General features: G+C 33.2%; 1 protein-coding gene across 2 annotated transcripts in view; it reads left to right on the top strand.

The window, feature by feature from the left end:
• LOC114335670 (uridine-cytidine kinase-like 1) overlaps positions 1–25,705 on the top strand; it is a 65,748-nt gene that overhangs the window by 36,987 nt on the left and 3,056 nt on the right. For both annotated transcript variants that reach the window (XM_050643280.1, XM_050643281.1), the window contains 3 exons: positions 5,278–5,555; positions 12,528–12,851; positions 20,332–20,596. In XM_050643280.1, coding sequence (XP_050499237.1) covers positions 5,278–5,555; positions 12,528–12,851; positions 20,332–20,596 — 867 coding nt within the window. The remainder of the gene's footprint in view (positions 1–5,277; positions 5,556–12,527; positions 12,852–20,331; positions 20,597–25,705) is intronic.

The raw sequence follows: 25,705 nt of genomic DNA, 5'->3' as shown, positions 1-25,705 counted from the left end.
CTTACCGATATATTTTAATACAAATAAATCGATACATCAGTATCAGAGTGCACCATCTCAAAAAACTTAGTTCTTCACAAATCAACTTTAACTTATTTTTTCTGAGGGCAAATACTTTTAATCTGTTGTAAATAGTCCATTTTTTTTTTCAAATGGAACAATATTTTGGAAATAGATGTTTATTTTATGGTTCTTTTAGATGATAATTTTTAATTATTATTTTTTTATAGAATTAAGATTTTTTTTTTGAGTTGGTGCGCTATGAAACGGTCAACACGTGATTTTTTTAATAGTTAGTGCGTTTGGTATAGGGTATTTGTATGGAAATCAAATAAAAAATTTTAAGTATTTATTTATAAAATAAAATTTATGGTATCAAAAATTATAATAAAATCAAAATTATTCCGAATTGTCACTTTCTTCAGCAGCGGCAGCTGTGGCAGAGGTTGGTAAGTTCTGGAAAAACTCGCAGTGAATTCTGGGTATTAGCAGAGCGACAATAAATCACGTTTTTTTAAGTTCTGGCACACCAGGAGGTTTATTATAAATAGAGAGGATGAGAGATGGTTCTTCATAAGCCACTCTTGTTCTATTTTGTCGAATATTTATGACCTTATATTTTTTATCAAAATATGATTTCTTATACATTATTTTGTATGGCTGGTCTTTCTCAAATCTTAGAATTTGCATTTCGCTCCATTTTACATTTTACTTCATTTTACTTTGTCTCCGGCTTCATTTGCAAAATTTTTCCTCATTTTTTGTAAATTTTTTACTTCATACATTTCGGCTGTTTCTTCTGTAGTTTACGGCCGTCCAGTTTTCTTAGCCAAGCTAATTATCGGTACCAGTTGCGATGGAATATAGAGCGGGTTTCCCTTCAGGTATCTTTTTTTTTCTTTTTTTATGAGGGCATGCATCGCATCAACCTCATTTTGAGTATGCCCAACTACTAAGAATTTGTGGGTTATGCTTTTTATTGGTAGATTTTGACAGCAATACAAAAACAAGCTAGCAATGAACTTGTTTTTGTTTTGGCCCGGGCAATTATCAGAATAAACATGTGCTCATATTGAGCTGCGTGGTTCTTTAGATACTACCAAAGACACGTACCTATTTCATTCACACCTCTGTTTGCGATACCTTCGTGCCACAAAAAACTATAGCCATGTTTATGGGAAATATCAAAAATAGTGAAGTTGTAACATGATAGCCGCCACATATAAAAAAATCACTCCGATTTCCTGTTGGTAGTGACAATACAGCTTGGAGATCGAAGCAACAAACTACAGTATTTCCATCTTCCTTTGAATTATTGATATTGAACTCCTTCTCTAACCGACTCTGATTTTTTTCTGTAATATGTGTTGTTCTAATACTTTTTCATCTGCTGTTAGATTTTGAAATGAGTTGCAGAAACAACACTGGTCCTTTTTTGACTGAAAAAAAGGAAATATTAAATTCCGTGTTAAAAATCATGGTGTAGTAATGGAGTTTTACGGGAATTTTCTGTTCTTCTCTACATTTTTCTTGATATATTCTGTACATAGTAGCTAAATTTAGAGATCAGTCTTAGGTACTGTTTGTTTGTCCTTGCTCTGCAATAATGAGAATCAATTAGTGGAAAAGATTTGATGTGGCACCTCACGAATTCTTTTTCATCATTTAGCACCCTTGGTCGGCCAGCATTTTCTTTTCCTCCGCGATTGTCATTCTGTACAAACCCTAACTCTGTTTTTTTTTTCATTGCGGTAATTATTATTCTATTTGAAATGTTTAAAGTGTTCATAAAGAAAACCTTACATACTCTAATTTTTTCATTTTTCACCTCAAAGTAATAAGCTCTATTTTCACTTCTAAGACTCCCTTCTTTCTTAAATTGATATTTTGGTCTAACCGGCATTACACTTTTAACTATAAAATCTCGCTGCCTATTTACATCACTAAGTCCCCAGTAGTTTTTTAACAGTTCTTCTCTTTCTGTATCACTAATTTTTTCTGAACATTTTATTTTGCAACGGTCAGTGCAAGCAGCTTTCACAGACCGTGCAGCGTTTTCGTTGCCTTTTTTATTTTTATTAAAATCGCTCGAAAAAGTTGATCAACTAATATCACCTCGTGAGCACTTGTGTTATCTATCTATTGAAAACTTGTGTAACCACAAATATATATAGAAATAATTGCATGGTAGATACTTACAGCATCATCACTATGTCCACCACGTTCTTTCATACATCCATTTGCAACTTTTAACATATATATTGTTCTTTTGATCCCTAACTTTTTCCATGGCTGAATATTCATTATGACGTTACTATCTTAGTTTTCCACGCATATTATAAACTTAAAGAATTGTTTTTCACGTAAAGTATATTTATAATCATACACAATATAAAATAACTTCCAAAAGAGGCACCGAACACCTTAAATACAGAGAATACTCGCACGAATGACAATGAAGATGCAGATTTTGCAGATATTAACCGTTTCATACCGCACCATTATCAGTTGGTAGCTGACAACAGTTCTACCGATCAAGTTTCATTACGCACTATTTCACATGATGCGGTATGAAACTACGACGGTGTTAACAAAATATTCGATTCTGTATGTTAACAAGTCAAAATTTTTTTATGGTGTTGGAATTTTTAAATGGTGCAATTTGAAACTGATAAATAAACATCTTTTAACCATTTCCTCATACTTATCTCAATATTGAAAAATTTTGAGTTGGTGCACTCTGATACTGATGTATTGAAATGATTGATTCGAAAAACTGCTTTTGATTTAATGCTTTCTTTTTAGTAAATGCACGTTGCAACAACTTGGTAAGATTTGATTATTTTCCATGACAAAACTGCATTATGTGAGATAGTTGATGCACTTATCACATGTAATATTAATAAATATAATTAAAGGTTTGCTACTGAGTACTGCATTATTTTGACTTACATAACATAAATGCATTAAGTGGGTTAGTTGATGCGTTTATGACTAATTATGATAGTATTAAAGTATTATGTTTCTAGCGATAAGTACCTTTTTTTGAATATATAGCACACTATATCATATATAAGTACTTGTTTATATTTTTTACAATTACAACACTTTTCTCTTTGTTTTGGTATAATTTTTATGTCGATATCTTAAGTAGTTTAGGAGATACAAGCAAATTAAATATAAAAACTTTGACCGCGTTTTTCTCGAGAACTATAAAAACTGAGATAATGCGTTTATCGTAAGCGCGGCAGAATTGGTGTGTGCTTTTTTGAAGTTATACTTCTTTACCGGCGATAGAGGGTGATTTTTTTATATGTTAAAACCTATCAGCCCGGCGCATGCGCATTATAACTTTGTTCTGATTGGATGTTCAAATGACATGTCAAAAATTATCCGATATGGCAGCTGTGGTTTGGAGGTAAAGGTAAACAAATGTATAATATATTAGTTTTATTGTTGTGAGGACAGAAACAAAAAAGTTTATAATGTAGTGACTTTTAAATAGTTTTTAAAAGCAACAGGTACGTAATAATTGTTAATGTATCATGGGTATAAACCTACCTATTTGATCTGCCAAAATACATAGTATGTAGTAATACTTTTATTTATATAATTTGATTACCATCAAAATTTCTATCAATATTCACCTAATATATTGTTTTTTTACTCTATGTTTTGTTGTATTTTTTCAATTCTAAATCATTTCAATTCAAAATTAAAATAATTTGATCAATTTTCAAAATATCAAAATATCACAAGTTTAATCCGTTTAGTTAGTCGATCTTCGTAAATAATGACACATAGTGTCGGTGGCTAAGCGGAGAAGGCGAATGAATTCCAATACCAACCGCTCTTATCAGCGCTGGTTCGAGTCCCAATAGAAACTTTCTTTTTTGTTTTTTTTTAATACATTTTATGATTGTAAGTATATTTATTATATAATTGTATTTTCAGAAAATACGTATTTAGTTAAAAAATTTTTCGACAATTAATGTTCAGACATCATTTGTGGCTTGTTCAATGTGTTTGTGTGTGTTTTATTCTTTTATTATTTTAATTTTTGGTACTGTTCTAATAAAAATGTTTGAGAAGTAGTAAGTATAAATTAGTTTAATATTTAAACAAAATATAAATAAAAAGTATATTAATTTCGTTTAAATCATATAATAGAAGTATAACTTCTTACGTGCGTACAAAGTACACACACATTCTTTTTTTGAAATTACCTTTGTTTTAGTTTTTTTTGCATTCACCTTGAGGCCATATAGTTCTCCTTCTCGCACTACTTTGGTTAACAGAATTTGTAGTTCTTCTTCACTGCCAGCAATCAGTACTGTATCATCGGCGTACCTGATGTTGTTCACGATTTTTCCATTGACTTTTATGTCTTCTTGTGCTTCCTCTAGAGCTCGTGCAAACATTTCCTCTGAGTACAAGTTGAATAATAATGGTGATAATATACAACCTTGTCTAACTCCTCTTTGGATGCTTATGGTTTCAGTATCACCCATTTCAATTCTAACAGAGGCGTTTATTTCTTCAAATTGCAAACAAGCATTACGGCGCGGTAAATTTAATTACTCCTCCTAGTTTAAAAACGAGGTATAGAAATGAAAGAATAAGCAACAAATAGTTTCCTCAACAAGATCTTGCATCAGACAACTCCATAATGTAATCTGGAATAAAAACATCAAGGGAAAAACAAAAAGAATGATATACCAAACAATAGTAAGAAGCATCATGACATATGCCGCAGAAATTTGGGTCATAAACAAAAAAACCCAAAAAAGCATTCTGGCAACCGAAATGGAATACTGGAGAAGATGCTGTGGTCTCACCAGAAGAGACAGAATAACAAATGAGGAGATAAGGAGAAGAATGCAAGTGGAAAAAGATGCCCTGCAATATATAGACGAGAGAAGACTGAAATGGTACGGCCACGTACGCAGAGCAGAAAACACTTGGATAAACAAGGTTGCAGAATGGAGCCCAAGAGGAACGAGAAGAAGAGGACGACCTAGAAGATCTTGGAAAAATGAAGTCGACGAAGCCATGTCTAAGAAAGGATTGGAAGACGGAGACTGGGAAGATCGAAAAAAATGGAAGTCCTGGCTGACGGAAGGGAAACGGCATTAGCTATAGACAACCCTTATATATATATATATATATATATATATATATATATATATATATATATATATATATATATATATATATATATAGTTTCCTGAAATATTTAGTATTCTTGGGGGTTTATATTTCAAATAAATATTTTAGGAATATGTGGAGGCAGCGCTTCAGGAAAGACAACAGTGGCCGAAAAAATAATCGAATCTCTCGGAGTACCCTGGGTCACTTTACTTAGTATGGATTCGTTCTACAAAGTATTAAATGAGAAACAACACGATGTTGCAGACAGAAACGAATACAATTTCGATCATCCAGACGCTTTCGATTTCGAGTTGTTGTTAAGCACAATCCAGAGGCTGAAAGAAGGAAGAAAAGTGGAAGTTCCGATCTACAATTTCGTCACGCATTCCCGGGAAGCCAAAACAGTGAGTACAATCAAAATATTTATCTTTTTAACTTTTAAGCTGAAGTAAAAACTCCCTGATGTAGTTGGTATAACATTTAATTAAGAATTAAAATTTTAAAAATCCAAAAGGATTATAGTCCGGGAGGTAGCGTCAAGTTTGACCGGAGCATTTTAGCGTGACTGGTATTATTTATATAGTCAGTTGTTCCAAAGCTTATTAACAAATGATGTGTCAGCTGGCCCAAAACCGGGGCTTTTAGGCAAAAAAAGATAAAATATGAAAGTGGATGGAAAAACCCTACAACTTATATGTCAAATATTTATATCCGTGAGTTACATCCATAATGGCCTAGTGGTTAGAGTACCTGGCTTTCACCCAGGCGAGTCGGGTTCGATTCCCGGCGTCGGAAATACTTTTTGTTTTTAAAATTGACATTTTGATTTCAAAATTATTGTTTTTATAATACTGTATATTAATCCTGTCGCCAGGGGGGGTACAACGGCCTCCTTAATTTAGATGGACTTACCCAAGTTTTTTTTTATATATTTTAACCCGCAGAATACGAATTTTTTGGGTAACAGTTGATCCGGATGTCGATAAGATTGTTATAGACAAAGAACTTGAGGAATTACATAACAGTGATTTCTCGCAAAACAAAACATCTTTTTGTATTTTTTGGATCATTCTAGGCAAAAAATGCTCTGACAAGTTTTTTAGTAGGATGCATAGTTTTCGAGATAACCGCGGTTGAACTTTCAAAAAATCGAAAAATTGCAATTTTTGAACCCGAATAACTTTTGATTAAAAAATAAAGTAGCAATTCTGCTTACCACATTTAAAAGTTTAAGTCAAATTATATCGGTTTTGATTATTTGCATTGCTAAAAATTTATTATTTTATTGTTAAACAAAGCTATAAACACCTAGTGCGTGAGTGATGTTTTCAATGGTTTCTCATTTAAAATCGAACGAGTAGGTAGAGTAGCTACAAGTGCAAGCGAGGCAATTTCTACGTAGCATGCGTTAAAACGCATGTATTAGGCACGGGAAACACTATGTGTTTATAGCTTTGTTGACCAATAAAAAAATTAATTTTTAGCAATGCAAATAATCAAAACCGATATAATTTGATTTAAACTTTCAAATGCCGTAAGCAGAATTGCTACTTTATTTTTTAATCAAAAGTTATTCGGGTTCAAAAATTGCAATTTTTCGATTTTTTGAAAGTTCAACCGCGGTTATCTCGAAAACTATGCATTCTACGAAAAAACTTGTAGAAATATTTTTTGCTTAAAATGACCCAAAAAATACAAAAAGATGTTTTGTTTTGCGAGAAATCGCTGTTATGTAATTCCTCAAGTTCTTTGTCTATAACAATCTTATCGACATCCGGATCAACTGTTACCCAAAAAATTCGTATTCTACTGGTCAAAATATATAAAAAAAACTTGGGTAAGTCCATCTGAATTAAGGAGGCCGTTGTACCCCCCCTGGCGACAGGACTATATTGTGTCGTATAAACAATAAAAACGTGATATAAAAACAATTATTTTTTAAATCGAAATGTCAATTTTAAAAACAAAATGGATTTCCGACGCCGGGAATCGAAATGGAAAAGCCTTAAAAAATGCATAAAACTTATTTTTACAATAAATAAGGCAATTGCAAAAAACGGCCATTTTGGACCTTTCGCAGGCTGTTTTGCAATAACGTATCAACGAAATTAACCTTGCCATAGCTCAAATTGTAGGTTTTTTAATTTACTACAATTTTCTGTTTAAAAGTTTTTCTCTAAAATGAATATCCTAAGCTGCAAAATTAAAAATCTTTAAAAAGTGCAAATTTAACAAATGAAAATTGTCATAAATAAAAAACCGCACAAAATTTTTGGTTACATTTTAGTACAAGTTATTCCTGGCATCATCCTTTACAACACCTGATAGGTTTCAAAAATTCCTGAATTATATCCTGAAATCGACCTATTTTTCACCCACAGCTTGGACTATAAAAGGAATTTGTCCGAATATCCTCTTTATGTTTTAAAAAAATTAAGCACGCTAATTCAACGATATATATGCAAGGAAGTGTCAAGATACCATGTTTCCGGAACAGAGGCCTGCATGATGTACCAAACTTGACATTGCTAAATATCTAAGTGCTCTCTTTTGTAGCATAAAGATTCTACTGAAATGGTGAAGAGAACAGCTACCCCAAAAGGCAATACCGTATCTCAAATTAGATTCAATCAGGGCCACATAAACACTTTTTGCAATCTTGAAATCCAAATGGTGTGCAACTGATCCGACAGCAAAGCAACCCGATGATATCTTTTTGCTTAAATATACAGTGTGTTCCTCAAACTTAAGTTTATTGTCATTATAGAGACTTAAAAATTTGTTAACAGTATCAGAACAAATGCCTTCATTACCCAGAGTAATGTTGTTTAGATCATTCTTAAAAGAAATTAATTTGGTTTTTGAAAAATTAAATGTCAAATGATTAGCTTTGCACCACTCTAAGATTTTTAGCATATCACTACTAATAATCTTGTTCAGTACCTTAGAGTCCTTGTTTTGCCATAAAATTGTGGTATCATCTGCAAATATAGTAAACTGTCATTAAAATAGATCAAGAAAAAGATAGGACCCAAGACAGAGTCTTGAGGTACGCCACAATTAATAAAGATATTACTAGAATAGCGCTCATTGATTGATACAGACTGGCATCTGTCTTCCAAGTATGAACTGAACCACTTTAGAGTAGTGCCTCTAAAACCATATCTTTCCAGTTTATTAAGAAGTATTTTGTGATTGACACAGTCAAAGGCTTTAGATAGATCACAGAAAACTGCAGCAGTAACATAATCGTTATTTAAGTCTAAGTATAGTAGTTTTTCCATGAATTCGAAGATGGCATCATATTATGTACTTTTTAATAACGGGAAACCGGATTGGCAGGAAGAAAGTAAATCGTGTTTTTGTATATTTTATCTTTTCTTGTCTAAAAGCCCCGGAGTAGCGTGAGCTGACAGACATTTTCGTTATCAAACAAGTACTATCTACCAAAATAAATTCATATAATCCGTGCTAAAATCACCGTAAAGATTTGACACTACCTACCAAACTGTTACATTGATTGTAAACGAACGTTTTCGGACTCATCAGCCCATCTTCAGTGAACTCCGTGTCCTTGCAAAATAGCCACAATGCCAAACACTGGTTGGGTTAAATGTTCAAACTACATTATTAAATAAAAGAAAATAAGGCGACTTATCCTTCAGGAACATATTATGTGAGCACTCTGCTTTCACATAATTTTTACGTCTGCTTTGGACCACGCTAATCTCCAAAATGAATTATGGTGAATTATGATTTTTAATTTTCTGGCCGAGAATATTCTCGTTCTCGTTCTCGAGAATATTCTATGAACATCAAATATATATTGTTTCTTTAAATTCCTCTTCCTATTTCGTTATTGCCTTAAGTACTTTTTTATAGACATAAATTTAATCTTTCTATTCAATCAATCAATGAATAATTATATCTGACATTCTGAAAATATTTGTTTGTACATATAGATAAAATCCATTTTGATTCAGTAGTATTCTGCGAAAAGTAGGTATTTGAAAAAATATTCTGAGAAAAAATTTGTCGTCAGTATCAGTTTTTATTGAATTTGTAATATTCAACTAATACAGCAGGTTGTAGAAAGCGATAATCTATTTTTAGACAAAAAGCTTATTCACAATTTCCTACTATTCTTGCCAACGAGTTCAAACATCCAGTAAAATTTTCCGTGAACATTTGCCAATTTTTTAGCTCGTAAATTTTTGTGTCGTTCATTCTTAATAGTATTTTTTTAATTTAACTCTTATGATGTTCGTTACTATAGTCCGTCCCACCTTGATTTTACAGTATAGGGAACATAGGCAATGTAGTCCTTTTGAGAGTTTTATCTCTCGGTGATGCCGATTTTATCAAAAAGAATTTGTAATCCAACATTAGAGAGATTAAATTAAAACTGTTTTAGAAAGACAATCTACAATTTTAGGATTCGTATGCGTTTAAGTTTATTTGATATACTATGTATAGTTATTACGTAGATGAATCCTAAAATTGCAGATTGCCTTTATAAAATAGTTTTAATTTAATCTCTCAAATGTTCGATTACAAATTCTTTTTGATAAAATCGGCATCACCGAGAGATAAAACTCTCATAAGGACTGCATTGCCTATGTTCCCTATACTGTAAAGTCAAGGTGGGACGGACATTAGCACTGAATTATTACGTGCGGCTGTAAATAAGAGAGCTGCGGCTGGGCAACATGAGAGCCAACGATTGCTAAGCGGTCTCGGCACCTTAAGAAGAAAAAGAGGTTCTTTATTATGTTTGTTAAAGTCTTAATTGGTTACGATTGGCATCTGATTAGGAATGCAAATATTCAAAAAGCAGGCAAGGGTCGTCGTCAGTGGCATAAAAACTATTCTCGTACGGATGTACTTGAAACCAATAAGATTTTTTGCAAAATTCCTATCTGTGTGTTAATGTAATCAGTAAATATACTTTTAAAAAAGACCCCATGAAATAAAAACCTTGTAACACTAATATTCAAAATGTACACTAATGTACAAAAAAACAAAACTCTTGAAAAACAGCAATCAAGAAACTACAATTGAAATAAGTGAAAGACAAATAGATGAGGTAGATAACTTCACATCGGATCAATCATAAAAAAGGGGGTAGTAGATCAGATGTAGAAAAAAGAATAGTAAAGGCACAACATGCATTTAACTCATTAAAGAAAATCTAGAACACACGCGATATTTCAGAATTAACCAAAATAAAAATATTGAACAGCTGTATTAAGAGTCTATTATTGTATGGCGCAGAATCTTGGAGACAATAAGAGACAACTACTAAAAAATTACAAACCTTTATAAATAAATCGCTGAGAAAAATCCTGAAAATATATTGGCCGAATAAAATAACAAACATAGATCTATGGAGAAGAACAAAACAAGAGAAAATAACAGTCACGATTAAAACAAGGAAATGGATTGGCCATACTCTAAGGAAGGACCGAAATAATATAATCAGACAAGCACTCGAATACCAACCAGACGGAAGAAGAAGAAGAGGAAGACCCGATAATAGCTGGAGAAGAACTGTAACAAGAGATCGTGAAAGAATTGGCCTGAGATGGAGAGAACTTAAACATAGAGCGAGAAATAGAGTGGAATGGAAAATACTTGTAGAGGAAATCTCGAAACAATAAAACAGAAGAGGATGCGCCGATCCAGCCAATCAGCCATCTTTCACTTTTGGCTAAGAAACGCAAGAGCCCGCAATACTCCATAAGGAGGAAAGGCAATAGAGAGAGGCAACACTAATGTACACTGCTCAACAATTAAATTGGGTATTAAAAAACCAACTCGGGGTGGGTCTTTGCTGAATGCACAACCCGCTTCCAATGGTCGTCCATGATAGTTGAGTCAGTGGGTATGTCCATTGTCCTTTATATTTCTGATATATCTTAGTGTTGGCCTCTTTAAAGTGAAGTGTATTTCTTAAAGGGTGGAAAAATGTCGAAAGTCTGCTCAGATCGTTATATTCCTGGAAAATGGAGCAAGTCAAAGAGATGTGTTAAGACAATTGAATGTTAGTCGTTCAGCTGTGCAGAGAACTTACCAAAGAGTTCTTGAGACCGGATTTCATGAAAGGCGATCTGATACGGGTGCCAAAAGAAAGTCAAAAGTCAGAGAACATCGCGTCCTCACTATTACTGCATTGATAGACCGGACGCAAACTGCTAGAATGCTCCAAAGGTATATTCAGCAAGCTCTAGGACCAGTAATCAGCCTTTTTACTCGACGTTTCTATTCGAAGAAGGTTAATGCCCGTATTTATAGACAAGTCTCAAGATCTCGTCGAGTCTTGAGACCGACCTTGAATAAAAGTTGTATTTAGTTTGCACACAAATTTTATTCAAGGTCGGTCTCGAGACCCGACTAGGTCTTGAGACTCGACTATAAATACGGGCCTAAGAGAACAGGATTTGACAGCTTGCAATTCAGCAACGGACAGTTACTTACTGCTGCTCCCAAAAGACGCATACCTGCATTTGCCCGTGAACACATCAATCGGACTATAGGCGATTGAAAAAAGATACTGTTTACGGACGAGTTTAGAATAACGATTTATGGTAAAGATGGTAAAAGTAAGGTCAACAGAAGGGCTGGAGAAAGTTTGCTGCCTGCATTTTCACACCGGGTTGCTTTTGGTGGTGGATCAGTAATGTTTTGGGTAGAGAATTCTTTTGAGGCACACACGGATCTCGTCTTGGTTGAGAGAGGCGCATTAACAGCGCAGAGATACATAACAGAGATTCTACAAGGATTGTAACATAGCAACTTAAAGAAGTTGGTATTCCAAAAGTGGACGAGCCTTCTTAAAGTTCAGACCTTAATCCTATATATGGAGCCTTCTTCAACGGCATTTAAGAAGTCGTATACCTGCGTCAACAACATGTGAAAAGCTTCGAATGGCTCTCATTTAGAAATGAACCATTTTTTCCAAAATCGCATCCAAAACGTGACCAGTTCTATGCTAAATCGAATGATGAGTGTCATCCAGAACCGTGGTTGCAACACAAATTATTGAAACGGATGATTCTTGCCTTTTCTTGGTTCTATAATGCAATTATTGTTGTAACTGTAATGGTACATCGAAATTTTCAACATATTTATTGTTTTTTCAATTTTTTCTTTGTTTTCCATTTGGTACTAATGATAATGTCAAGTTACGTGCTACAGGAGTAACGGACTCAATACGCAATAGCTTTAATATGAAATAAATACAAAAAAAAATAATAAGATGAACAATTTCTTAAATTTTATGGGTGGCCAGTTTTCTCTGACGCGCAGTGTTTATATTTTTAATTTTGTTCGAATATTGAAATTGTTATTGCTAAACAAATTTTAAAATCTTTTAGAAAACCATGTACGGTGCCAACGTGATAATCTTCGAAGGCATCCTCACGTTCCACAACCAAAAAGTAAACGATATGCTGGATATGAAAATCTTCGTAGACGCAGATCCAGACGTTCGGTTAGCCCGTAGGTTAAGAAGAGACATTAGTCAAAGAGGCAGAGATTTAGAAGGAGTACTTAAACAATATACCTCGATGGTGCAGCCGTCGTTTAACCATTATATTGCTCCACTCATGAGTCACGCCGACATAATAGTTCCTAGAGGTGGGGAGAACGAAGTTGCTATACAGTTGATCGTGCAGCACGTCCAGACTCAATTGCAATTGGTAAGTTAAAAAAAAAATAAAAAAAAAGAATACGTGTGTACTTTGTACGCACCTAAGAAGTTATACCCCATTCCACGAACATACGCCTGTTTAGGATTACTTCGACAAGGAATATTTTACTGTGCAAAATAAGAAGAACGAAAGTAAATTGCAAATTACATTGTTGTTCATTGGAATAATTATTAGCGCCATTTACTTTCGTACTTCTTATGTTACACTGTAAAATATTCGTTGTCGAAGTAATCCAAAACAGGCGTATGTTCATGGAATGGCCCATATACTTGTATTATATGATTTCAACGAAATCAATATTTTGTAAACAGTTTATTTATATCTTATTTAAATATTGAACTAATTTTAATACTGTACTTTCCAAAGATTTTTATTAAAACGATATCAACAATTAAAAAAAGTAAAATAATAAAAAACACAAACACACTGAAAAATGCCACAAAGAAATGATTTCTAAACAATTGTTGGCAAAAATTTTAACTAAATGCGTATCATCTGAAATGATCCAAATCTCAGGATTAGGAAACCCAGTAATCTCAGCACAAATCTCGCCATATGATAAGCCAGTTATGGTGCGGCTATCTAGCGATTTATCGATTGAGCATGTATCGTATTTAGATGCTGAGAAATGATGATACATATTATATATTTCTTCCACTATATCTTTGCACAAACGTCATTATTCATTTGCAGACAAGTTAAATCAAAACAATTAGTGAAACGTACGTCGATATGTAATATCATTGATATGTACTGTCAATGTAATGAAAATTTGTAGGTTGGAAAATACAATGCAAATAAACAAATATGTAAATACAACAAATGTGGTAATATCACTTTTTTATTATTTATTAAATTAACAATGCACCTAATCTTAAGACTAACCAGCATTTTACATTTAACTTAATCTACTACTGTACTGTCCTAGGTATTCCCAACGGTTCACCTTAGAATTTAATAATTATTGTTGCACACATCACTGTTGTGGCTAGGTTCACTGTCCGAATTTAAACTGACACTGACATTTTTATAGATTTATCACTATCACACAAGTTCAAAAGGTTTGGTGCGTTTGAGCCTGCGGACTAGGTTTTGATTATCTAAAAGTTCTAACACTTCCCTGTTTGTATGGTTGTGGAGTCGTTTTTCGTGACCCTTGGCAGTCTTCTTTATTTCTTCTTTGATTGTTGCTATACGAAGTTCCCGATGTAGGTCTTTGTTGCGGATATACCATGGAGCGTTGACTATGTTTCTTAGTATTCGGTTTTGGACTCTTTGAAGGCAAGCATAGTTACTCTCACTAGTACAGCCCCATAACTGTAGACCATAGGACCATACTGGTTGGAGCATTTGTTTGTAAACTAATACTTTGTTTTTGATTGTAAGTTGTGAGCTTCTACCTAATAACCAATATAACTTCTTGTACTTCAGTTTTAGTTCTTCGGTTTTCTTTCTGATATGTTCCTGCCACTTTAATTTGCTATCCAAATGTAGCCCTAAATATTTAACTGTTTTCTTGTACGGAACGATTTTATTGTTTATTCGAACTGGGTGACTATTTATTTTTTTGTAGGTGAAATCGATATGGGCAGATTTCCCTTCCTTGATTTTTATGCGCCATTTATTATTCCAGGTGTTTATTTTGTTTACTGCATTTTGCAGGTGTCTAGTTGTTTCTTCGAATGTTTCACCGACTGCTAGTATTGCAGTTTCGTCTGCAAATGTTGCCAGTTTAATATTTTCTGTAACAGGTATGTCACAAGTATATAATAAATATAGTATGGGTCCCAGAACACTGCCCTGTCGGATTCCTGCTTTAATTGGCCGTAATTCTGAATATTCGCCTTCCTGTTTAACTCTAAAAGTTCTATCTTCCAAATATGATTGTATTAGATGCACAAATTGGATGGGAAGATATCTTTTTAATTTTAGTAACAAGCCTTTGTGCCACACTTTGTCAAATGCTTTTGATATGTCTAGAAAAATAGCTGAGCATATTTTATTCTCCTCCAGAGATCTCTCTATAATATCTGTTATTCGATGAATTTGGTCTATTGTTGAATGTTTATTGCGAAATCCAAATTGGTGGGAAGGAACAATTTCCCTGTGGTCGAGTATGGGTTGCATTCGTGCTAGCAATATCCTCTCAAATAGTTTGGATAAAATTGGTAGCAGAGATATTGGTCTGTATGATTCTACCTTGTTGGTTGGTTTCCCTGGTTTGGGAATCATGATTAATTCAGATATTTTCCACGTTATTGGTACATATTGCAACCTGAATACTGCATTTATAAGGTTTGTGACTTTTACGATGGCCTTTCTAGGTAATTGTTGTAGTATTTCTCCTGTTATTAAGTCAAATCCTGGAGCCTTCTTGGGATTGATATTGTTTTTGATTACGTTGGTAACCTCTTTAGGAGTAGTAGGCTTTATTATGTCTTGATCAGTATTGTTCAAATCAATTTCAATGCTTTCATCATCTTCGTTTTCGGCTTGATGATTATTTCCCATTTCGTTATTTTGGAATACATTTTCCAAGTATAAAGCGAAAAGATTTGCTTTTTGTTTTCCATCTCTTGCCCATGTTCCATTTTCTTTTCTAATCGGCGGAATCTGTTGCGTTGGTCTATTTATTCTTTTTGTACATTTCCACAATCCTGGAGCCTTTTTGGGATTGATATTGTTTTTGATTACGTTGGTAACCTCTTTAGGAGTAGTAGGCTTTATTATGTCTTGATCAGTATTGTTCAAATCAATTTCAGTGCTTTCATCATCTTCGTTTTCGGCTTGATGATTATTTCCCATTTCGTTATTTTGGAATAGATTTTCCAAGTATAAAGCGAAAAGATTTGCTTTTTGTTTTCCATCTCTTGCCCATGTTCCATTTTCTTTTCTAATCGGCGGAATCTGTTGCGTTGGTCTATTTATTCTTTTTGTACATTTCCACAACGAGTAGTCAGTGGTTTGGTCATCTGTCAGATCATTTAGGTATTGGTTTACTGATTCATTTTTAATTAAATCTATTTCCCTTCTTAACTGTTGGGTGAGGTTGTTTAATACATTTTTATTTTCTGCAGTTCTGATTTTTTGCCATGTCTTCCTGGCTTTTCTTTTTCTTTGCACCAGTTCTCGAATTTTTTGGGATAATTTTGTCCTTTGGTTTTTCTTACAATTTGTTTGGTATTATTCCAAGCTGCTTGTTGTATATTTATGGTTAGTGTCTCTGTTTCTTCATCAAGTTGTTCATTAGTTTTGATTGGTACATTAAGCTCAATTCTGTCACTTAACTCCTGTCTAAAGCTAGCCCAGTCCGTTCTCTTATTGGTTAATGTTGAGTTATTTTCTCTTAGTATTATATGCTCACTGATTGTGAGTAGTATTAGAGAGTGATCAGAACTGGGACCATCAACTTCTTCTATTTTCATAAAATTTGTTGCAACTTTTCTTGAAATGAAAAAGTCAATTAAGTCTGGTATTTTATTTTGATCAGTGGGCCAATATGTTGGTTTTCCAGTTGAGTGCCATTTGCCGTTTATCTTTTCTATTGCTGCATGTAGTTCTGTACCCTTTGTATTGGTTAACCTTGAACCCCATACAGTGTTTTTAGCATTAAAGTCTGCACCAATAATAAATTTTTCTACAAGCGTGTTAAGCAAGTGGACATAATTTTCTCTTTTTAGATTGTGTTTGGGTGGAAAATATGCAGCTGCTATTGTTACTTCATATTTTTTTGTTTTGACACTTATACTAGCTGCCTGGATGGCTTCTTCAGTCTCTATATTTTCTCTTTCGAAGTGAATTAGATTATTCTTAACGATTATTGCTGCTCCTCCACTAGCTGTGTTTTAGGGTGAAGAGCTTGATATATTTGATATCCTCTTAGTTTAATATATGTTTGTTTACTGAAGTGTGTCTCTGATATTAAACATATATCGATTTTTTGGTTATTTAAGGTAAACAGCATCTCCTGCTGATGTTGCAAGAGGCCGTTTGCGTTCCAATGTAATATTCTTAACTCTTCCGCCATTTTATCGTCTACTAGTTTCTATGCTATTTAATCTTTCTAGGATTTTTTTATTGAATTCTTCTTGATTGTTCATGCGTTCTATTATGTGTAGCATGTTTGATATCGAATTGAGATCATTCTCTACTGGTTGTTTTGGCTGGTTAGAGGCTATTTGAGCATATGTTTGGTTTTGGTTAACCTCTCTTGGATGGATTTGCGTAGGATTCTCCATGTCTGCTGCCTCGTTTTGTAGTTTGGTTGTAGGTATCTGTTTGTTCCGTAATTTTTGAAGAGATATAGCAGTTGTGCAACCTCCATAACTAGCTGGGTGGGCACCACCACAGTGTACGCATTTGGGTTCTTTATCTTGTGGCTTCTTACAATCTTTTGTTAAATGTTTCTCGATGCATTTTACGCATCTCGGTTCTCTTCTGCAATAATTTTGTGTATGTCCGTACTCTTGACACCGTTTACATTGTGGAATCAAATTCGGTTTTCTGAAAGCTTCTATCGTCACTTTCATGTTTAAAATTTCGGTAATTTTATACACTTTTTTTGTATTTTCCTCTTTACTGAAAGTAAGTGCAAAAAGTGGCAGTGGCGATTTGTCCTTTCCTCTTAGTAATTGGGTTACGTTTTCTATTTTATATCCCTTATTTTTTAGGTCTTCCGGTATGTTCTTAACTTGGCAAGTTTGATGCAGTTTTCTTGCAACCACTTTTAGAGGTCTATTTTGTTTATCTTCAAACGAATACCATTCGAGATTTGTGTCATTTAGAGTCTTGGTTAGGTTTCTGTAGCTATTTTCGTCTTTGACATTAATTTTTATATTTCCACCTGCAAGCATGCTAGTTTGATAAGATATTTGCTTACCTGATAAGTGGCTGACTAGGGTGTCGTATTTTTCCAATTTGTTTATAATGACTGGTGGTGGTTTAAGTGCCGTTTGTGTCTCGTCTGGTTTACTTCTCTGTTAATGGGAGTGGGGCTGTACTTCCTTTGGGGAGTTGCTTATCTTCCTTTTTTTTTGAATTTTGGACTCGAATCCATTCCGTTTCTTTACACAGTTCTTCGTCGTCTGTGCGATATTCTATATCTTCATTGTGCTGTTGTTTTTCTTCGCCTATCTTCTTTTGTAGGGTATCTATTTGGATTTTCATTTGTTGTATGACGATATGTAGATTTTCTCTTTCTTGTTTTTCCTGTAACCAGGCGTTGTATAACATCTGCTCATTTTGACTTCTGGCTTGATTCTCAGTAAAGAGCACTTGATTTTGTTGAAAAAGTAATGTTTCACTTGATGTTGTCGGTAGGGAAACCATATTGTCCTTTTCCATATTTCAGTACACCCATCTCACACTATGGCCCGAGATTGCCTGGACTACTCCAGGCCATATATTCCATGAAATATTTAACAGTGTAACTATTTATTTGTGCAGATAAAACTTTTGTATCTTATCACAGTCGAATTTTAATTTTGCAAATAAAAACTTTCTAACTTTAATAACAATCGGTTTTTAATTATCACCTTAATTACTGTAATTATGGCTTAATTCATTTGCTAACGATACTATGTGATGTTTACTTGTCGAAAGCCAAATGAATACTGTTGGTAATATCACTGTCACTGAAAATGTATGTAAAGTGAGCTAGTATAAAAAGTAATTCGTGAATAATTTTATGCATGAGCAAATATACAATGAAAGAACTATATTTATAAAAATAATATATGAAACAATACAGTCCGTACAATATAGATACCGTTACACGTCATCCGCGTCATAGCACATGACGTCACATGATACCAACACGAAATATTTAAGTGGAAGTTCTGTTCCTTTTTAGAATCGTTTAGCCAAGTACACTGGAATGGGGAACTTGCACAATTGTTTTTTATTACATAATGTTCAGTTTTATATAAAAATGAGATCTCCAAAATTTCGCTTTTCAAAAACTTTTAGAAGTACAAATTTAAAGTTTTCTGTATTTTAAAATAGTTTAAACGACCCGTGTTATATATAAACGAACCATGTTAAAATATGGTTCCGTTTGTGGTTATATTTAGGTATATTCTTCTTCTTCTTCTTCTTTAGTTTATTGTCCTCCACCTACTTGGGTATTTGGCCAGCTCGTCGTCGTGGAATACACATTTATCTTATGTCATTGTAATAATATATACCAGTTTGTTGAGATTGGAATTTGATACAGTTTTTGAAGGAAAGGAAAGAAAGTTTACTATGGAAAATAAAACCATTTTGTAAAAGTACAAGTTTTCTATCAGTAGTTCAAACTATATAATGTCTAATTTAAATTATATACAATATTGTTTACTTTGTTGGTGTAGAATGTAAACACATAACCCGATGACGTCACGACGCGTTTTGGGATGGCTGGTGTAATTTGAATTTTTAATCGTCTTTAGGGGCCAAACGAAAGACAAACAAAACTTTTTAATCTTTGATACATGTTTTAAATTATGTTCTGTGGTGATTTATAACATTTTTTTCGAATTTAAAATTTTATGCAAGTTCCCTCCCTATTGTAGCCACTCGACATATTTTATTATACACGTGTAAAAATTATATTGGAAGATTTCTATTAATGTAATTTTAAAGAAACACCCTAACTTGTTTCATTCAATTTGTATGGGTGAAATATAAAGCGTTTTTATAAAGCACACTTGTTCGGATTACACTCTTAATTGCGTTCGAATAAAGGTGACATTTTGGCATACATTGGTAACATTTATTTGACAGTTGGGTGATGACACTTTAGATTTGTTTTTATTCTTTACTACAGTCCGTCTAATTTACTTATCGTTGCACGTCATTATCTACGTTAGAGATCTAAGTTGCCATTGTTGCCCAATTACAAAAAATTCTTGATTTCATTTTAAATCAAATACATCAAAATAGAAATCTTTAAATATTATTTCTACGCGTATATAATAAAATATGTCTAGTGGCTGTAATGGCAGTGTACTCGACAAAGTGATTGTTGTAAACAAGAACACACCTACCGCCTAAATATTTCGTGTTGGCATCATGTGACGTCACGGGCTATGACGCGGATGACGTGCAACGGTAAGTAAATTAGATGGAGTATATAAGTATTTGTTTTATTATATTTATTGTTTTATTATTTACTTTAATGTATGATTATAACTTAATTCTTGTTTTCTATTTCTAATGGTTTTATTTAATTACTTTGAATATTGATTTGTTTTGTTGTATAATCCACTTCCGCAATAATTTTGTGATATATTTGATTTAAAATTAATTCAAGAATTTTTTGTAATTGGGCAACAATGTCAACTTAGATCTCTGACGTAGATAATGACGTGCAACGGTATCTATATTGTACGGACTGTATATTTCTGCGTATCGTAATATTATGATATAATATAATTGATGTGTAATTGATGTAATGATGTTAGTGTAATTGATGATATACATATTTTAGCGTGGATTAAAACTCAGGGAAGAACTTGCCCAGGCCTACACGGTAAACAAACATTACAAAATGCCCAGGCCAGACACAGTGCGACTGCTACCGACTACTCCACAGATCAGAGGTTTGCATACGTTTATCAGAAACAAAGATACGCCCAGAGATGAGTTTATATTTTACAGTAAAAGATTAATAAGACTAGTCATAGAATATACGTTGTCGTTGATGACATTCATAGATAAAACAGTAGAAACGCCACAAGGCGTGCTCTATCACGGTAAGTTAAGATAACCATTTTTACTCCGGTCAACTTACACATCCGAGGTTACAAAAATTACCATCAAGCTGAAAATTTGCAGGATTGTTCAAAATACCATCATAAATGAAGTATAAAAAGTCCTCATAAATCCGACTCGAGCTATGAAATTTACGCGGGATCAATGGTCACCAGATATAGTTTTTTGCGATTTTCAGCGAAACGGTAACTTTTATCATAAAATTAGTTCTAACAAAAAATGTAGATTAGATATTTATCTATAAAAAATGTCGTATTACTTTTTTTCCTAAGAGCCAACGTTTTTGAGATACAACGATTCAAAAAGTTGTAATCGTCATAATATCCGTACAGTTTCCACACCACCTTTGAGGTAGTGTAATTAGCGCGTTTTGTTAACGTGGTTTCCCCAGTAGGATTATCTCACGGATCTGTTATGATTCTGTTTAATCTGAAGCCATTGAATAATTGATATTGGCAAGTGTTAAAAATGATAAAAGTTATAAAAAGCGGTACCTATAAATTAAAAAAAAAAAGGAAATTTATCCAACTGGTTTATAATTTTCTAATACTTCTGCTTCCTCTTCTCCTTGTTCTTATTCTTCACCTTCTAGTTCTTCTTCTTCTTGTTCTTTTTCTTCTTATTCATCCTGGGTGCAAGTAAATTGCCCCAATAATGACACATTGCATGGCTCCTCGATAGAATCAAATGAGTCCTCAATTGTTGGTGATTCAACATTGGAGCACGACCGGTTTTAACAATTAGTGCATGCTTCCGAACAAAACAGTTTTAACTTTTTTGCAACCACATTTAGCGCTACACCCCTTTTTACAGTTGAAAAAAATTGTGTTCAGGAGATTTTCCGGCGCAGGTGGGAGTAAAGTTTGAATTGGTTCTAATAAACTGTCGACTAAGTATTTTGGATCTAGCTGATAACCAAGCCACACTTGAACTTGGTAATATACCCGAAAAAGATGTTGATGAGTAGCCGCTGAGGTTGGAGGAAGACAAGATAATTGCACTTGTTTTTTATTTCGAGTATTTTTAAAGAAACCTGCATATCGAAACTTATCTAAGCACGTAGTTTTTTTAGGCGCTCCATACATGGAGAGAAGAATGACAGTTGAATTAGTTTTTTTAAAAACTTCAACACATTCAAGTAAAATTAGGTTCAACACGTATTTTCACTCCGGATTAGTACTCAAGACTAATTAATACCTCGAGGGTGTCATCTACCTGAAGGATTTCGCCACCCAGGAAGATAACGGTGTAATTTGCATAAGAGTAAACAAACTAAATTTGTATAAAGTTTATTGTAGATGTTGAAATGTTTATTGGTACTTAGCAATAAACATTTTGCCTAGAAAGTTGGCTTTCATTATCATGTTAAAACCCTTCCAAGAAAAGAATAGGTAGGTTGATTAGATTAGCCGACGTACCGATAGAACGTGTTTATTCCGACAAAACCCATCTTTACAAATTGAATAAGACACATAAGTAAGAAGAATTATTATAAGTTAATACTTTGTCATATCAATTTACTATTTTTGTTGGGAATAAGCCGTAAAATTGAAATAATAATTCTTATTATTTTCGCGTTACATTCACTTTGTGAATGGAATGAAGATTTTTTTGTTGGTTTTTGTTGTAATATAATACAGCTTATACATTGCATCCCTCGGTAGACCGCAAGCTGTATAGTAGAAACATTATCATATTTATAATATCTTATATTATTATGTGTAATATAAGTTAAGTTGACCGATAGAATATTATAGACGGAGAGGCTGCGCTGAAAAATCTATTTGAATTTACTAAAGCTAGATTTTTCACAGTTGATTACTGTGAGTGTGTAGAGAAACATACTGCGGTCGGTCAAGCGAAACGTAGAACAGGGGTTAATGACAGGGTTTCAAAGTTGCTTTCCTACGAAGGTAATTATTTCCATTTACTAAGGCTGAAAATCAGTACACACATTCTAAATTAAATATAAATAAAAGTTATTATAGTCGGTCAGGCGATTAGTAAATGGAAATAATTACCTTCGTAGGAAAGCAACTTTGATACCCTCTCAGTAACCCCTGTTCTACGTTTCACTTGACCGACCGCAGTATGTTTCTCTATACACTCACAGTAATCAACTGTGAAAAATCTAGCTTTAGTAAATTCAAATAGATTTTTCAGCGCTGCCTCTTGGTCTATTATGTTAGAGATATTTTTTATAGATAATTATCTAATCTACATTTTTTGTTAGAACTAATTTTATGATAAAACTTACCGTTTCGCTGAAAATCGCTAAAAACCATATTTGGTGACCTTTGACCCCGCGTAAATTTTTTAGCTCGGGTCGGATTTATGAGGACTTTCTAAATTTCGTTTATGATGGTATTTTGAACAATCCTGCCAATTTTCAGCTTGATGGTAATTATTGTAACCTCACTCCTATTTTTGAGTCTAACTAGACCGGTCTCTTTGTTGTATTAGGGGAATCAATAGAGATTTTGACTACGGAAAAAATCAAACAAGATAAAACTTTTTGTAACTTGATTAAGAAATGTTTAATAAACAACATATTAAAAGGTCTACTCCAGAAGTGGGTGCTTCATTTTTTATTAAACAAATGAACTGCGAAATTAGTTGTTGTTTTTTTTTAAATAACTACGAAAATATAAATCTTAGAAAAAAACTGACTTGACCATTGAAAAATTCAGAAAATTTTACACGAGAAACCTTATATAAAGATTTTTCTAAAATTAATTTTTGAATTTTCAAATTACACTCTGGGCCAAAATTAACCACCCAACTTAAAAACGGGTAATTTTTTATGTCTCATGTTTTCTAAACCTGTTCTCCGATTATAGCTTTATTCTTAAGCAATATCGCCGTAATAAATCAAACTGTTTTTTTCCCAAAGTTCGCATCACCGTGTGGAATATTCTAGCATTTGTAAAATACTGAAATTAAAACCCAACTATAGCCTCATGTTTTCTTAACACTTTGTATTTTGATTCATTCGCTTATGTTTTAATAATAAAAAAGTTAGGTACTTTAACAACTAGCCATGTTTTTCATCAATACAGGGTGTTTTTAAATAAGTATGGCAAACTTTAAGGGGTAATTCTGCATGAAAAAATAATAACAGTTTGCTTTATAAACGTATGTCCGCAAATGCTTCGTTTCCGATATAAAGGATGTTAAAATTTTTCTTAAAAACTGACGATTTATTTATTGCTTTAAAACCGGTTGAGATATGCAAATGGAATTTGGTGAGTTTTAAGACGTATGTATTGCACATTTTTTGACATACAATTAAGAATTTAATATTCACCATTGGCGCGCGTGCACCATTTAATACCCGTATGCGCGCCAATGGTGAATATTAAATTCTTAGCTGTATGTCAAAAAATTTTCAATAACTACGTCTTAAAATCACCAAATTTCATTTGCATATCCCAACTGGTTTAAAAACAATAAGGGCCGGTTGTTCGAACGCTAATCAAAACTGATCATTATCAAATATTTAATTACAATTATATTTGATTAAGCGTACTTCTGACAGATGTCGCATTTTGAGGTTATGTTGACTGATTTATTTTATTATTTTGGTTTTAATTTAAAATAAAACATAATTAAACTCTTTCTGATGTTAATTTCTTGTTTTTACTTACAAATCAATAATAATAATAAGCTATATTTTAGAGCTGCGGCTATATTTTAATTACTGTTTTACCTACAATCAATAACTGATTAGTGTTTTACATGTATTTTTCATGTCGCGATTTGATTCCCATCAAGAAAATTGATTACAATAAATGATTGATTATAATCAACTTCTTGATTAGCGTTCGAACAACCGGCCCTAAATAAATTATCAGTTTGTAAAAAAATTTCAACGCCCTCTATATCGGAAACGAAACATTTGCGGACATACGTTTATAAATCAAATTGCCATTATTTTTTCATGTATAATCTAGTTCATTCATTCATAATGTTCATTCCATTAAAGTTTGTAATGCTTATTTAAAAAATCCTGTGTTGATGAAAAACATGGCTAGTTGTTAAAGTAGCTAATTTTTTATTATTCAACATAAGCGAATGAATCAAATAACAGAATGTTAGGGGGATTTTAATTTCAGTATATTTTACAATTGCTAGAATATTCCACAGGGTGATGCGAACCTTGGAAGAAAACACAGTTTGATTCGTACACTCGGTATGCAATGAAAATATACCCCTTTAGCAACAATGTTATTACAGCGATATTGCTAAAGAATAAGGCTATAAGATACTAAAAAAATCACATAAATTGGACAATAGGTTTAGGAACTATGAGACATCAAAAGTGACCCATTTTTAAGGCGGGCGGTTAATTTTGGCCCAGAGTGTATAATGCCATATTCGGATTCAGCATAATCAAAAACAAAATGGAAACAAATTTTATCAAAGTAAAATGATAAATTCAACGATATTTTTCTTCTTCTTCCTACTTTACTTTATATATAGGGTCATTGCCTGTTTTACTTCATTCGGTTTTTAGCCTCAATTGACATTGTCTGACCATCTTTTTCTCGGTCGTCACAATGACCTTCTTCCATTTGGCGATTTGTCTATTCGTACTATTCTATTTTCTGTCATTCTTTCTATGTGCTGATTCCATTCTATTTTTCTTCTTTTAGTCCACATGTTGAGTTCTTCTATACCACATCTCGCTCGTATTTCCTCACTTCTTACTCTGTCTCTTAGAGTTTGGTTTGTTATTTTTAGTAAGACTTTCATTTCTGCTGTTTCCAGCAGTCTTTGTGTTTTCGCCGTATCTGCTCTTGTTTCCTCTGTGTACGTCGTTATCGGTCTTATTGATTTATATGTCCTGGTTTTCGTTTCCATTGTGAGGTATTTGTTTCACCAGATTGTTTTGTTGAGATATCCTGCTGCTCTGTTTGCCATGTTCACTTGTTTTTGTACTTCTTCGTCCACTTTTCCGTAGCTGGACAGTTTTATTTCCAAGTTTTCCGTTTCCATCACTTGTTCTATTATTTTGTTATTTACGACCAGTTTACATGGTCTCGGTTCCGCTGATATTGCTATCGATTTAGTTTTCTCTGTTGAGATCA

Source organism: Diabrotica virgifera, chromosome 2 (assembly GCF_917563875.1).
Source record: "Diabrotica virgifera virgifera chromosome 2, PGI_DIABVI_V3a".
Classification (NCBI taxonomy): domain Eukaryota; kingdom Metazoa; phylum Arthropoda; class Insecta; order Coleoptera; family Chrysomelidae; genus Diabrotica; species Diabrotica virgifera.
The sequence above is the reverse complement of the archived record's forward strand: the minus strand, read 5'-3'. Positions and strand labels throughout refer to the sequence as shown.